This window comes from Populus trichocarpa, chromosome 16, assembly GCF_000002775.5.
Source record: "Populus trichocarpa isolate Nisqually-1 chromosome 16, P.trichocarpa_v4.1, whole genome shotgun sequence".
Lineage (NCBI taxonomy): Eukaryota > Viridiplantae > Streptophyta > Magnoliopsida > Malpighiales > Salicaceae > Populus > Populus trichocarpa.
Window position 1 is genome coordinate 11,346,803 of NC_037300.2, and position 15,397 is coordinate 11,362,199.

The 15,397-nt window shown below is 30.8% G+C and overlaps 2 protein-coding genes across 3 annotated transcripts; one reads left to right on the forward strand and one right to left on the reverse strand.

Annotated features, from left to right (window-relative positions):
• Window positions 1–2,111: 2,111 nt before the first annotated feature.
• On the forward strand, window positions 2,112–9,774 carry LOC7487450 (protein DEFECTIVE IN EXINE FORMATION 1). Of its 2 annotated transcripts, none has more exons than XM_024587673.2 (13): window positions 2,112–2,514; window positions 2,622–2,732; window positions 2,810–2,892; window positions 2,967–3,084; window positions 3,191–3,351; window positions 4,614–5,194; window positions 5,315–5,385; window positions 5,561–5,817; window positions 7,111–7,292; window positions 8,259–8,542; window positions 8,640–8,757; window positions 8,843–9,025; window positions 9,116–9,774. In XM_024587673.2, the coding sequence occupies exons 1-13, from the start codon at window positions 2,381–2,383 to the stop codon at window positions 9,431–9,433; spliced, it is 2,601 nt and encodes an 866-aa protein (XP_024443441.2). In that variant the 5' UTR covers window positions 2,112–2,380; the 3' UTR covers window positions 9,434–9,774. The 2 variants fall into 2 exon arrangements, with proteins under 2 accessions (XP_024443441.2, XP_024443442.2); XM_024587674.2 differs by having other exon boundaries at window positions 4,677–5,194.
• A 4,993-nt stretch (window positions 9,775–14,767) lies between these two features.
• On the reverse strand, window positions 14,768–15,397 carry LOC18106298 (uncharacterized). The gene has a single exon (XM_006373907.3). It carries the CDS (start codon window positions 15,247–15,249, stop codon window positions 14,908–14,910), a length of 342 nt encoding a protein of 113 aa, XP_006373969.1. The 5' UTR covers window positions 15,250–15,397; the 3' UTR covers window positions 14,768–14,907.

The window sequence follows — 15,397 nt, forward strand, 5'->3', positions numbered from 1 at the left end:
TGTCAAACCCGAAATCCGTGTAATGAAAGTTTGATAACTAAATAGAAAAAAAATTTAACATCAATTTAAATTAAACGAAAAAAATTAATTAAAAAAAAAAGGCATCAGCCTTTTCACTGTGGACTGCACTGTGCAGTTCACAGTCAAAGGCATAAAAAAAAAACTAAAGGCATCAGCCGAGAACTACTTAGAAAAAAATTTAATATTAATAAACTAAATTAATTAAATAAATAAAATTAAAAAGAAAAAAAAACCTCTAAGAAGAAAAAAAAACTAAATAGAAAGAAATTTAACATTAACAAACTAAACTAAACGAAAAAAATAATTAAAAAGAAAAAAAAAAGCAAAAAAAAAAAAAATTCAGGTTAACTCGTCAAACCAAGTTAACCTGTTAAACCCGAGATCCGTGTCATGAATGTCTGGTAACTAAATAAAAAAAAGTGAACATTAATAAACTGAACTAAACAAAAAAAATTAATTAAAAAGAAAAAAAATCCGGGTTAACTCGTCAAACCATGTTAACCTGTTAAACTCAATATTTGTGTCATGAAAGTCTGATAACTAAATAAAAAAAATTTGACATTAACAAACTAAATTAAACAAAAATATTTATGAAAATAATAATAATAAAAAAATTGACGGGTCAACCCGGAATTAACTGGGTTCACTCGTGAAACCAGGTTAACCCGTGAAACTCGGGATATGTGTCATGAAAGTCTAATAACTAAATAGAAAGAAATTTAACATTAACAAACTAAACTAAACGAAAAAAATTAATTAAAAAAAACAAAGAAAGAAGCAAAAAAAATCCCAAAAATCATTAAAAAAACAGCTAAAAAAACTTAAACAACTTTAAAAAAAAAAAAAACCTAAGGAATCAATGTTTTACTGTGGACTGCACAGTGCAGTCCACAGTAAAACACTGATTCCTTTTAGCTATTGTTACTAGTTACATGACCCGCGCGATGCCGCAGGTTTTTTTTTTGCATAAAAAATATATAAAAAACTAAGATTTAAAAGTGTTAGGTTTTTCTGCAAAACTATACCCAAGAATCTTGGATTTGGCTGCAACGCCTGACCTAAAAATAATATTTATAATATTAATAATAACATTAAACTTGCATGACCCAAGTTTAAGTAAGCTTGGCTGCAACACCGGACCCAAGAATATTGGATGTGGGTCTGGCTATAACGTCGTGTCATAAAAGTATGATAATTAATTAAAAAGAAAAAAACTAATGAAGAAAAAGAAAAAAAAAATCTGAATTAATTGGGTTAACCTTTCAAATCAGATTAACCCGTAAAACCTGAGATTCGCGTCATGAAAATTTGATAACTAAATAGAAAAAAAAAATTGACGGGTTTACCCATAATTAACTGGGTTAACCCATCAAACCAAGTTAACTCGTCAAGCCCTGGATACGTGTCATGAAAGTCTGATAATTAAATAGAAAGAAATTTAACATTAACAAACTAAACTAAATAAAAAAATTAATTAAAAAGAAAAAAATCCGAGTTAACTCGTCAAACCAGGTTAACTCATCAAACCCGGGATCCGTACCATGAAAATCTTCAAAAATTAATTATCAGATTTTTATTAATTTTTTTTATCATATTAACAAATTAAATCAAACAAAAAAAATTCATTAAAAAAAACAAAAAAAAAAATTAAAAAAAAAAAAAAAAAAACAGTTCTGTAATATAATATAATATAATAATTATAATAATATAATATATTAATAAGTGAAAGGCGTGGGGAAGCTACAGTAGTTTCCCCACGCCTTTTAGAGTGTTACTTACAGTTCTGTAATATAATATAATATAATAATTATAATAATATAATATATTAATAAGTGAAAGGCGTGGGGAAGCTACAGTAGTTTCCCCACGCCTTTTAGAGTATTACTTAATAATGCAATCCTTCCGTTTATTTTGTATAACTGACTGACAGCTAAGTTGGATTTTTTAGTAGCTAAACGGCGTCACTTAATGCCTTTTAGACACGGAAAATTGGTAACTGTAGACCCGAGACGATCCGACCCGATCCGACCCGAACCGAAAGCTATTAAGTATTAAATTATAAGTTTACCCATCAAATCCTTCATAGTTAGATTCTACCTGCATGTGATTATAATTTAACAAAAACCAAGGGGCATTTTGAAATGTCCTCGTCTCTCTTCAGTTTTCAACTCTTCTTCGTCGAAAAAATTTAGATGGAGAGAGAGATCGATCGATCTCCATAGAACCCTAATTAGGGTTTATCAAAATTCCATAAATCCCCATTAATTTGATTACGTATTCACTTATCCACTAACCAAACAGTTTCTAAACCGTAAATTAATTAATTCTACCTCTGAAGTGAAAAACCAAAAGCCATCACATGAAACCTCCAGCGATTAGAGTTTTCTTGATCTGTTTCTTATTATTCACCACTTCCATTCATGGAGATGAGTCCAAAAAGAACAAATTTCGAGACCGAGAAGCCACGGACGATGCCCTTGGTTACCCTGACATGTGAGTTCGATTTTTTTTTTTAATTTTACAATTAATTTCAATCATTTTATGATTTCTGCTAGCTTGATAGGTCTAATTCTGGTTAATTTGAATTCCTACGTGTATAGAGATGAGAACGCGTTGTTGAATACACAGTGCCCTAAAAATCTAGAGCTGAGATGGCAAACCGAAGTGAGTTCTAGCGTTTACGCTACTCCATTGATTGCCGATATCAATAGGTAATTAAATAACTAATCTTTTAGTTTAATTAATTATCATTTGGGATTTTAATGATATTTACATGCATTTATTTTAGTGACGGAAAACTTGATGTAGTGGTTCCTTCTTTTGTTCACTATCTTGAAGCTCTAGAAGGTTCTGATGGAGACAAAATCCCAGGTAAAGTTTCAATTTCGATTTTCATCCTGGGTTATGAATCAGACTTAATAAGATCAACTACAACATTTTATCAGGTTGGCCTGCATTCCACCAGTCAACGGTGCATGCAAGTCCTCTCCTATATGATATTGACAAGGATGGTGTGAGGGAGATTGCTTTGGCTACTTACAATGGTGAAGTTCTCTTCTTCAGGTATTTTTTTTGTTGTTGTTATGTAGTTGTTGTCTTATATTACTGGTTTTAGGTAGTGTTGGATTAGGTGCCCAAGCTAATAGAATATATATGTTTTCTATTTTAGGGTTTCAGGATACATGATGACTGATAAACTGGAAGTGCCTCGTAGGAGAGTTAAAAAGAATTGGTATGTGGGTCTGGATCCAGATCCCGTGGATCGTTCTCACCCAGATGTTCATGATGACCAACTTGTCTTAGAGGCTACTGAGAACAAATCACAGTCTCGTAAGTTAATGTTGGATTCATAACTGTTTGTGCCTTCGGTACTGCTTTTATTTGCTTTAGTGTTAATATTTTACTGGTCAACTGAGGAAGTTGCCTGTGATTCCTGTTTCCCTTTTCTTTTGAAGGATGACAGAAGCTGGTTTGATCCTCTTTATTATTTTATATGTGACACAGAGTCCCTAACAGATGCCAGGTTTGAGCTTAGGATTTGAACTTGGCAGTTCTGAGTTAAAATCTTTTTTAGGGTTGGAGTGTGAGGGTTTATGGATGTAGGAAGGCTACACTCTATCGTGTGTCTCAAAACCCCATTGACTTCTTGAAATATAACTATAGAAATGAGACACTGTAGAATTGCTCTTAAAGATCGGTTAAACTAAAACATATGGCGTTCCATTCTTTACAGGCACATCTGGTAACCAAGAATGATAAATAGGGAATCTGTATTGGAATTGGAATGGGAATGGATGGTTTAATTTGCACGGCGTGAAGAACTAGGAAGGAGATTAGAGCTATGCAATATCCATAATAAATTTAACTGTATGATGGTGGTAGCGGCCATAGGGATAGTCACCTTGGGGTTTGGGTGGGGGGGGAATGAATGTTATAAATGCAGTGTAATTTTATGGATGTGTTATTGGCTTTAGTTTTATAACCTGCATCCTGTCAGTGGCTATAAAATATGGAAGGATCTCTTTTCATTTCTTCTCTAGTTCTCATAGCCATTGCTTACCTAGCACCATGGATGGAAATGAATGAACTTCTTTTCTTTCTATTCCCATTGCTAGTCTTTATTCCAGGTTGACGAACAGGCCCCCTTAGGGATTACAGTACTGAAGATGTTGAAATCATAATTCTATCTGATATTTTCTTGGTAATGCTGAATGCAAAGCAAAAACTTGTGGGTGGTAATTTGAATTGTATTGTTCTTTCCTGTAGTAATCCAAGTGTAGGAGGAACTAGAAAGCGCCAAAAATAGGTGTTAATCCCCATTGTCTTCAATATTTTTCTGAGCCCTTGATTGGCTCCTTATACACATTTAGATCTAGATGCATACTTTGCCCTTGTATTGATTTTTATTTAAGCTTGGTCCTGGAGTACAAGATGAATATTAATTTTTCTTTTCCATGGAAATTTTAATGTTTATATGATATCATGAATCCTGTCCAGGTCTATTTTGAGCTTGGTCTGGCATTTTGATAGTAAAAATCAAGAAACATAGACAAACTGACCTTGTTGTTAAACATTGGCTGTCAAATTTGTAGACACAACTGGAAATACACATCAAAATACACCTGAAACAAATTCTTCGATTTCTACATCAACAGAAAATAGTCATCCAGCAAATGCATCCATTGAGACTGGAAAGAAAATGAGCGAGAATCAAACGAAAACAATGATCAAACTGTCCTCGCAAGTCGATAATTCTTCTGTAGGTGCTGGGTCAAATGGAACAGATAATGCTCAGAATGGAACCAATAAAACTCAGAATGGAACCATTACAGTAGAGAAGGAAACCAATAATGCAGAGAATGGAACAAACACTGGAAGAAGGCTTCTCGAAGATGACAATTCAAAGGGCTCACATGAAGGTGGCTCAGAATCTAAAGAGAATGACCATGAAAATGTTCATGCGGCAACTGTTGAAAATGATGAAGGGTTAGAAGCAGATGCAGATTCATCTTTTGAGCTATTCCGTGAAAGTGATGAATTAGCCGATGAGTACAGTTATGACTATGATGATTATGTTGATGAATCCATGTGGGGAGATGAAGAATGGAAAGAAAGGAAGCATGAGAGATTAGAGGATTATGTGAATATTGACTCGCATATCTTGTGCCCTCCTGTGAGTCTAAAACTCATTGCTAGTAATGCATTGCAGTAGAAGACTTTTCTTCACAGATGCAAGTAAGATGCAGTTATGACACACGGATGACATTGTTTTTTTTTTTTTTTTCCCCATCAGGTGATTGCTGATATTGATAATGATGGAGTAACTGAAATGATTGTTGCAGTTTCGTATTTCTTTGATCATGAGTGAGTTCTCTTTTTGGTGTCACAACTTTGCATATTTGCCCTGTTCTTATATATTGAAAGTCAGATATTAATTGTGTGCTGTTTTTAAAATAAACTTTCTCCAACGTCATTGCATATTCTTTCAGTCAATTTTCTGTCGATGAAGTCCATGCTAATGGTGTTACCTGATTGACAGGTATTATGACAATCCTGAGCATTTGAAAGAGCTTGGTGATATTGATGTTGGGAAATATGTTGCCAGTTCTGTTGTTGTATTCAACCTTGATACAAAGCAAGTTAAGTGGACTCGAGAACTAGATTTAAGTACAAGTACTGCAAAGTTTCGTGCATATATATACTCTTCGCCTTCGGTGGTTGATTTGGATGGTGATGGGAACTTGGACATTCTTGTTGGGACTTCATTTGGCTTGTTCTATGTCCTGGATCATCATGGTAAATTTGAGTTTGCACCCTGCATTTTCTTTAACATTCCCTCTTTGTAATGCCATCCTTTCTTCTACCAATGAGCTTTCATTGATTATTTTTATCTTTCAGCCTTATTAACTATGTTATTCTTCATACAAGATCACTGAATACAATTTTTCATGTGATTTTTTTCCTGTTCTAAATGCAACAGTGATTGGCATCCAAACTTTTTTCTCTGAAATTGCTTGTGCTGCTCTCTTATCTTCGTAGGCATTTTACCATCATATTTGCTCTCTTTTTTTTTTTTTTTTTTGCCTTTTCTGGTTGCTGAGTTGAGTTTGAGTTTGATTGTTTGACTGATACACTCTTTTACCTATCACCACATGAATCAATTTATCATCGTTTTCCTATTTTATAGTATTTGAAGAGAATTCAAAGTGGTTGGAAATTAACAAGATGAAACTTTCTTATAGACAGTATTTACTTTTGAATTTAAATGCACGCAGTCTAAAGATTAATCTGTTCAGTATCTACATCTAGAGAAATATCCAAACTTATCTGACAAGGATTTTGTTTTGAGTGATATGAAAAGGAAGTTTCTGATGTATTTACTTTTGATTTTCATGCCTTAAAATCTTTACAAAACCAAAATGATTTTTATGTAGAAATCTCGTGAGTATTTTTGACGCGACGTATAGCATGGATAAAACTAGGGTTCTCAAGTCCTAAGGTTATAGACCTAAGCTTTAGAGTAGTTTAGAGAAAGTCTCTGATTATTTAAAGTCTAAATAATAATCTGAATCATCCAAAAATAAACTAGACACCCTTATTTATACTAGTCCTAGACTTAGAATCCTTTATTGAAAAAGATTCCTAATTAAAACTTTCCTAATCCATAGAACCCATCTAGCATTAGGATTCCTAAATAATAAAATATTAATTAAATTAAAAGTCTAAATCTAAATAGAAAAAAGAATCCAAATACAATAGGGTAAATAAAGACAATCCCGCATAATAACTTTGGAGCCTTATTTGCAAGCAATCATCATGAAACTTCATAATGTTCTATAAAATTTCAGCTTGATTTAATGGTCGGATTAAACATTATGATTGATTTACCAACTGTGTCTTAGACTCTTCTTAAACTCCTAAAAACCTAAAAATCTTAGCCATTATTGAAATAATGCAATAAACATTATTAGGCCAAAAATATTGAAGAAAGTTTCCCACATCAATTTTCTTCTATTTTAACTGCTTATCAAGTGTGGTGTTCCAATACTCCAAACAAAGTTGGAAGCTAAACTTTATCGTTTTATTCAGGAAATATTAGGGAAAATTTCCCTCTGGAAATGGCTGAAATTCAAGGTGCTGTAGTTGCAGCTGATATCAATGATGATGGAAAAACTGAACTAGTGACCACTGATGTACATGGAAATGTTGCTGCATGGACATCACAAGGAAAAGAAATTTGGGAAAAGCACCTTAAGAGTCTTGTTTCCCAGGTCAGCTGGATCTCAATTTCTTACTTTCTTCTTAATATGATGTCGTCTATATGAATTAAGTATCATCTCCTTCAATATCTGGTGTCCGCTAACTGCATTTCATAGTTAATATTGGTCTACTGGTGGTTAAATTTTAAGATTGAGCAATTGGTGCTTCATTGCCTGATCCAGAATGGGCTTGTCAGGTTCCAGATTTAGATTTGAAAAATCAGATTACACTAGGTACTTTGTTTCCACATATTACTTGTACAGAAAAGCGCAAACACAGATGCTTTTGTACAAAAAGAAATCTTTATTATGTTATGGGTGCAACTGTACAAATACATCGTGTCATATCCTTTTTTACTGAGGTAGGGGGTGTCAAATTTAAGGCAATAGAAACTTCATTCCTTGTTTTGTAGATGCAAGTCATGCTTGTACTGGAATTTGTAGTTCTTATGTCAATATTTAACAGAAACTTCAGTGCAAAAATTATGATTCTAATATCATTTGCATGGAGGATATACTTGTTGTCTGGCCTTTCTGTGGGTGGGGGAGATCATGCTATAACCTCAGACTTGGCAGGGGGGGAAATTAATCAAATATTGTCTTTGCTTTGTTTGTGGATGGCATGGGTATGTATTCTTGATCCTTTGATGATGGAATTAGGTCTTGAAGCCAACACCTTTGGGAGATCACCACTTGGTGTAACAACTGTTAGTATAATATCCAATTATACTCATTATTTTTATAGTACTTTGAATGTAAAACTACAATCTGAAGCTCAACGTGTGTTACAATCTTCATTTAAATGGGATTTTAGTGACAAAGTGTCCAAGTGTTTGATGATAGAGTGATTTGACAGGACTGTTTGTTTCCTGAATGCATGCAACCTGTGCATGACCTTCATTTAAATGAGATTTTAGTGAAAAAGTGCCTAATTGTTTCATGATAGATTGATCTGACATAGACTGCAACATTCCTCAGGGTCCAACTATAGGCGATGTTGATGGGGATGGCCATACTGATGTTGTAGTCCCTACACTATCAGGTAACATATATGTTCTTAGTGGCAAGGATGGTTCTATTGTTCGGCCTTACCCATACAGAACTCATGGGAGAGTGATGAATCAAGTTCTTCTTCTTGACTTAAGTAAACGTGGGGAGAAAAACAAGGGACTCACACTTGTTACAACATCATTCGATGGTTATCTTTACCTTATAGATGGACCAACTTCTTGTGCTGATGTTGTTGATATTGGTGAAACTTCGTAAGATATTCTTATATCCTCTTATATCCTTAAATTTTGACTATTCAACTTATTTATTGCTTTGTGATTTATCCAAATCATGATCTTTCTGCTTCAGATATAGCATGGTCTTGGCAGACAATGTTGATGGTGGAGATGATCTTGATCTCATAGTTTCAACAATGAATGGAAATGTCTTTTGCTTTTCAACTCCTGTTCCACATCATCCCCTGAAGGCAGGATAGTTGTGAACCATATTTGTTGTGATTTCTTGTATGTTCTTGTATGTTTCAAGTATTAAGCATACTGTGCAATTCTCAGGCTTGGAGATCTAATAATCAAGAAAGAAACAATGTAGCAAACCGCTACAACCGTGAAGGGGTGTATATTAAACCTTCATCAAGAAGTTTCCGTGATGAGGAGGGGAAGAGCTTCTGGGTGGAATTTGAGATTGTGGACAAGTATAGAATCCCGTCTGGGTCTCAAGCACCTTATAATGTCACTGTAAGTTGCTCCTTGAACAATCAAATTATTGTTTTCAACAACAATTTAAAGAATACCTGATAATTCTAATTTTCATTTGGAACAATACAGACAACCCTGTTAGTTCCTGGCAATTATCAAGGTGAACGACGGATAAAGCAAAATCAAATCTTTGACCGTCCAGGAAAATATCGGATAAAACTTCCAACAGTTGGAGTGAGAACTACTGGAACTGTTTTGGTGGAGATGGTTGATAAGAATGGACTCTATTTCTCAGATGACTTCTCGCTTACATTCCACATGCATTACTATAAACTGCTGAAGTGGCTCCTTGTCCTCCCAATGCTTGGAATGTTTGGTGTGCTTGTCATCCTTCGTCCACAAGAGGCCGTGCCCTTGCCATCATTTTCAAGGAATACTGACTTGTGATTATCATATTCCACCCGATACCCATGATGTGCCAAGCTGACCAAAGGGAAACGGTAGTTTCAGCCGAACAAAGGCTGGATCCTAACGGCGGCCAAGATAAAAATTTCAGGTCCATGAGAAGTTTTTGGAAGTTGATATCGCAGATATTTGGCTATGTAGGGAAGGTGAGTTTTTGGGCTGTACAATGTTGGAACTTGTAATATACTTGAATTGACTAGGTGGATTGAATTCATATACCAAACCCTGGAGGACGTACACAAATGTCTCTCCAAAATCAGATACATGTTCTGAAGAGCCTAGTCACAATCCTTGAGGCAATAGATTAATTAACATTTGAAGCATGCATTATTCTCTTTTCTGGCATTTTATTTCTTATTAGGTAATTGCATTGACATTATTCTTAGAGGGTCAGAACATGCTTCTTACCATTGTGTCTGAGGTCTGTTTATGGTGGTATGGTGGCGTGATCGGTTGCCCCTAAAGCTTAACAAACGATTATATATATATATATGAGGGTTAAGAAAATAGCCACTAAGCTGGATTGTCATCGAAGAGGATTAATTTTTTACAACCATCGAAACAATGAGGCTGATAAAAGGTTGACTTGAAGCTCATCTTCAAGTTTGGTAAACAGGATCCGAATTCAAGACTTTTATAGCATATAGATTCCTATAGCTGAAATGTGAAGGAGGCTTTGTGATGAGGTTTGAGTAATCTTCTTTGGGTTTGCCTTTTCACGGCTGTTGAAGATGAAACACTGTACTGGGTGGTCACGAACAATGCAAATTAAGTTTTTTTTTTTATTATTGGGTTTAAGAGAAGAACTATAATCTCAAAGTTTGTGTGTTATTTATAACGTAGTGTATTGATGAAAATTATAAATGGAGCTGCGAAGAAGAGAGTGAAATATTTGTGTATGGAGTTTATTATTATTTTTATTTAGTGCTTTATGGATGGTTTTATATTCAATCGAGGAAAGGACATATATTGCATGGTCTCTTTTTTGCATTTATTTGAGATATGGTCTCTAATAATTGATGGTACATCGTCAGAAAGAATGGTGTGTATGTTTGTGATGAAAATACGGTGAGATGTGATTGGCTATACATGTCTTATCACCATTATATGAACCCAGCTATGATAAGATTAAGTTTGCATTAAGTGTTGATTAGTATATTCGTCCGTGCTATGTAAGTGGATTAATATCAATTTTTTTAAAATATAAAAAAATATAAAAAATATTTTAAATTCTTTGGTCTAGCAGTCATGTCTAATTAATTGTTTTTTATTCTAAACAGAAATTATAATTATTTTCTTAAAAAACATTTAAATTAGTATTTAAGTATTCTAAACAAAAATGTTAATTAATTTTTTTATAATTGTTTTTATTTTTTCTAAAAAAACATTTAAACTACCCTTAAAATATCATAAACATAAATATTAATTAATTATTTTAATATTTTTTTTTATTTTTTATATAAAAACATTTAAACTACTCTTTAAGTATCTTAAATAATTTTTTTTCTATTTTTTTATAAAAAAAAGCATTTAAACTACCCTTGAAGTATCCTAAAAAAAAATACTAATTAATTTTTATTTATTTTTTTATAAAAAATATTTAAAGTATTTTTGAAGTATCTTAAGCAGAAATTCTAATTAATTATTTTTAAATTTTGTTTTTAATTTTTTATCTTGGCTGCCAGACCCAAGCCAAGTCTGGCGACCTTGCTAGACCCAACTAGCAACCACATTATTTAGAATTATTTATAAATGATTAAATTTGAATACTTACCAGATTAACCTCTTGTTTTATCAAATAATAATTGATTTATTTAATTTTTGAAACACATAATATAATTTATAATTGCTCTTAATTAAAAATTAGGGATATAATTGAATTATATGCCACATGATTATAAATAAATGAATAAATAAATTAGTTTTTGATTCATGGAAAGAATTGTAGACACTATTATCATGCTCTAAATAACAACCAAGAAAGACTTTTATACTATCAATGTTTTGTTTAAAATAGTAAAAATAACATAAGACAACAACAAAAAATAACATTTAAAAGAATTAATAAATAGTTTAATTTATTCTATAAGTTTTGAAGTAAAATTTAAATTTTAATGTTCAAATTTTTTGTTGATTTTTTAAAGTTTTTTAGAGTTTTGATAATCGAAATAAAGTACAACGATTGTTTTATATAATTTAATTATTAAATAGTTTATTTATATTATTTAGAGTTTTAAAGGGTGTATAAATTAAAAATAATTAAAAATAAGAGTAACTTTTATTTTATGTTGCATTCTATTAAATAGTCAATTTTTATGAATTAAAAATTTTCTTTTTAGATTTTTTTACTAATATTGGTCTTTTATGAATTAGATGATGGGTTAAATTTAATTACTTACTTACTATATATATGTTCACTATGTGCTAAAAAAACCTATGATTAATTTTTTCACTCTAAAACCATTATCAAACACAAAAAAAAGCGACTATAAAAAGACTCTGAACCTTGAAGATCCAGTCCATGAAATCAATAGAAGAAGACACAAATAGCAGCTAGAGAGGAGAAGGATGGTAGTGACTGAAACCCTGAATTTCTTACTTTGAGTTCATGATGATAGTCGGGTCAACCTGTCAGGTTAACCGGGTCATACCAAGTTTTTTTTTTTGTTTTTTTCAACCCAGTCCTGTTCCAGTATTGGGTCGGCCGGTCTCAAAACTATGGTTTTATCCAAACTCAATTGTATAAAAAATTTCCATCCTTATTTATCATACTCGAAGCATGTAATTTAAACATACTAGCTAATTTACTCTCACTACACCGTGTGCAAGACAAAAAGTTGATTTTTAATGCAAAAAAGAAAAAGAAAAAAAAGAAGCAGATGTTACTAACAAATTTTTTAGTATCATGAAAAAATAATAATTATGAACCTAAAAATTAATGCGCATTTTTAATAAAAAATTATATGCATTTCGTTTAATAATGAAAACATGTTTTTATCAGAAGAATTGTTTTTTAAACAATGAATATGAAAAGTAAGTTTCAAAAAAAAAAAAAAACGTTGGAAATCATGTCCTGTTATTTTGTATTTTATTGAAAAGAAAGAGATTAATATTAGAAAATCATTTAAAAATTTTATAATATTAAAAGATTTAAGCTTTATTTTCATAGAATATTCATGATTACAAACTTAAAAAAAAAATGTGCATAGTAGATTCATGTATAATAATCAACAAAAATGAATGTTAATATTATAAAAAAGTGTTATTATCTCATTTGAAAATAAATACCAAATTGAATGGTATTTAATGGAATGATATCATAAATATAATTTTAATTATTTGATTATAATAAAACTGGACTAATATTTAAGAAGAAATTAAAATATCATAATCATGAAGGGCTACATCAAAAAAAGTGCTTGCTAATATATATATATATATAAAAACTAAACAATGAAATTCATTTTTTGATCAACGAAAAATATAAGTTTTAGATGGAAATTGTTTTTTGTAGTTTAAAAGATTAGAAAACACTTTCCATGAAAACATTAACACTAAAGTGATACAATACTTTATTGTATATATAAAATACTTTAAAATATAATATTATTATAAAATAATAAATTATCAATATATTTGTATAGGATATAATATATTATGATATATTAATATACAATATAAAAGTATATTAATTTAATATATTAGTGCATATAATACTTTAATTTAGACGATATTACTATAAAATACACTCGAATACATAACATGTTATATTATACAATAATTATACATTTTAAATCATATAATTGTGTTACAAAATTAGGATATCATCTAAAAAAAATTATTTTTAATGTTTTCCAAACAGAAAAACACATATATATGTCTATATATTATATTTAAAATATTTCTATTAAATATATAGTTACTTTTTATAAAATAAACTATATATAAATATATGATATAATAAATTCTTTTTTTTTTCTTATCATTACACTTTTTATATCTTATTGTTTTCTTGTAAGTCATCAAATAATTATATTTAATGTTCTATATATTTTAGATAAATTAAAAAAAACATTAATAAGTGATTTTCTAGTTTGTTTTCAATTACATAGTCAAATATTGAAAAATATTTTTCAATTAATTTTCCATGACATTGTCAAATATAAAAAATAATTAGCTTTTTAGGAATTTCTATGAAAAACACTATTAACAAAAACTAGTTTTCAACAAAAAAACGAGGCGTTAATAGAATAAATATTTTAAATATAATTTCACTATAATTAATTACAATTAAAATCTAAGAAAAAAATAAAGATAAAAAATAAAAAAATTATTTTAACAAAAACTCAGACGCATGGGTTTTAATAAGGTTGACAACATGATTTTTTATTCTTAAAAGAACAAAGCAAATGACGCATCATCTATGGTGGAAAACGATGTATCATCTACTATACAGATTCTAGCCATTTCTAATGGTCGAAAAGACGAGTTGCTACTTTTTTGATAAAAAACTTATCTTTCATTTTTTTTTCATCTAAAAACACTTAAGAAACAACATAGAAAGTTTTATAAACTCATTTCTAACCTCAAACAAACCTTTAATCTATTAAAAAAACATAAAAAATAACTTGAATACGTAAAAAATTCATGAGACCTAATCTATTTTTTCTGATAAGATAAATAATTAAAAAACATCAGACACTTCTTTTGTCAAATTCAACCTATTAATAGTGAGGTTGAAAATTTTATTGTTAGAATGCGGTCAAGTCACAACTTTCTTTTTCATCCCTTATTTTTTAATAACTTTCTCTCTTTTTTTTTTCTCTCTCCTGAAACTCAGAATCTAAAACATAAATAAAATAAAATTTTGGGTCAAAATATAAAATTCTATAACAAATGGTATCGAAAAGGACTCAATAGATAATACGCAAACAAAAATGTATTTTTTGTGAATTTGAGAGAAACCCTATTGTTTTTCTTTTGTTTTTAGAGCATGTTTGATACTATGGTAGCGGTTGTTTTTCAAATTGTTTTTCGCTCGGAAATATATCTAAATACTTTTTTTTTATTTTTTAAAATTTATTTTCAACATCTATATATAAAAATAATTTTAAACGATAAAAATTAAAATTTTTAGAAACACGTAGCCAACAGTGTCCCGAACAAGTGGTTATTTCTCAAACCTTCTAATACTCGGTAATATGCAAAGATAAAAATTATTGACTCACAAAATATAAAAAAAACCACCAGCAAAGATAAAAAAAAAAAAATGATGAATAAAACGAAAAACAAAATTACTAATAAAATTCTCATTGATTTAAACACAGAAACAAGAGATTAGTTTATTTTGTAATGTTCCCAAGAAACAGTAAAATCTCAAAAAGTCACCAAGAGTGAATGAGATTTTCCATGCATGATTATTTGATTGGTAAAACAGAAAAGTGCTTAGAACATGATCAAAATCCCTGTAAAACAGGCCTCTTCTCGAGTCTCTTGATCTCTCTATCCATCTGACCAGTAAGCATCAATCCAAACATCTTGAAATCACATAAAAAAGACCAAACTGGATGCCCAAAAGTTGCCGGAACATTCCCTTCCACAAAGAAATGGCTGTACCAGGCGCATCCATACCCAACGAATGGCACCAAGAACAAAAACCACAAATTGAAAACAAGAGAGTTCAGCAGTAGCAGCATGCTTGCAAGAGTGCCCACAAAATGCCAACGTCTTGTTGATGGTTTTGAATGCTGAGTCACATAGAACGACCAAAACTCATCTAAGCTCCTGAAATTCATCATCTTCAACAAGCAACAAAAAGAAGAGAGCCCAGTTCAAGAATCTTGATTGCTTTGACTTCTAGCTCGACTTCTTGATTGGTAGATGATCTTTCAGAGAAATGGAGCAAAAATCCCACCAGGGCTCGGTGTGGCTAGCAAGAGAGGGAGA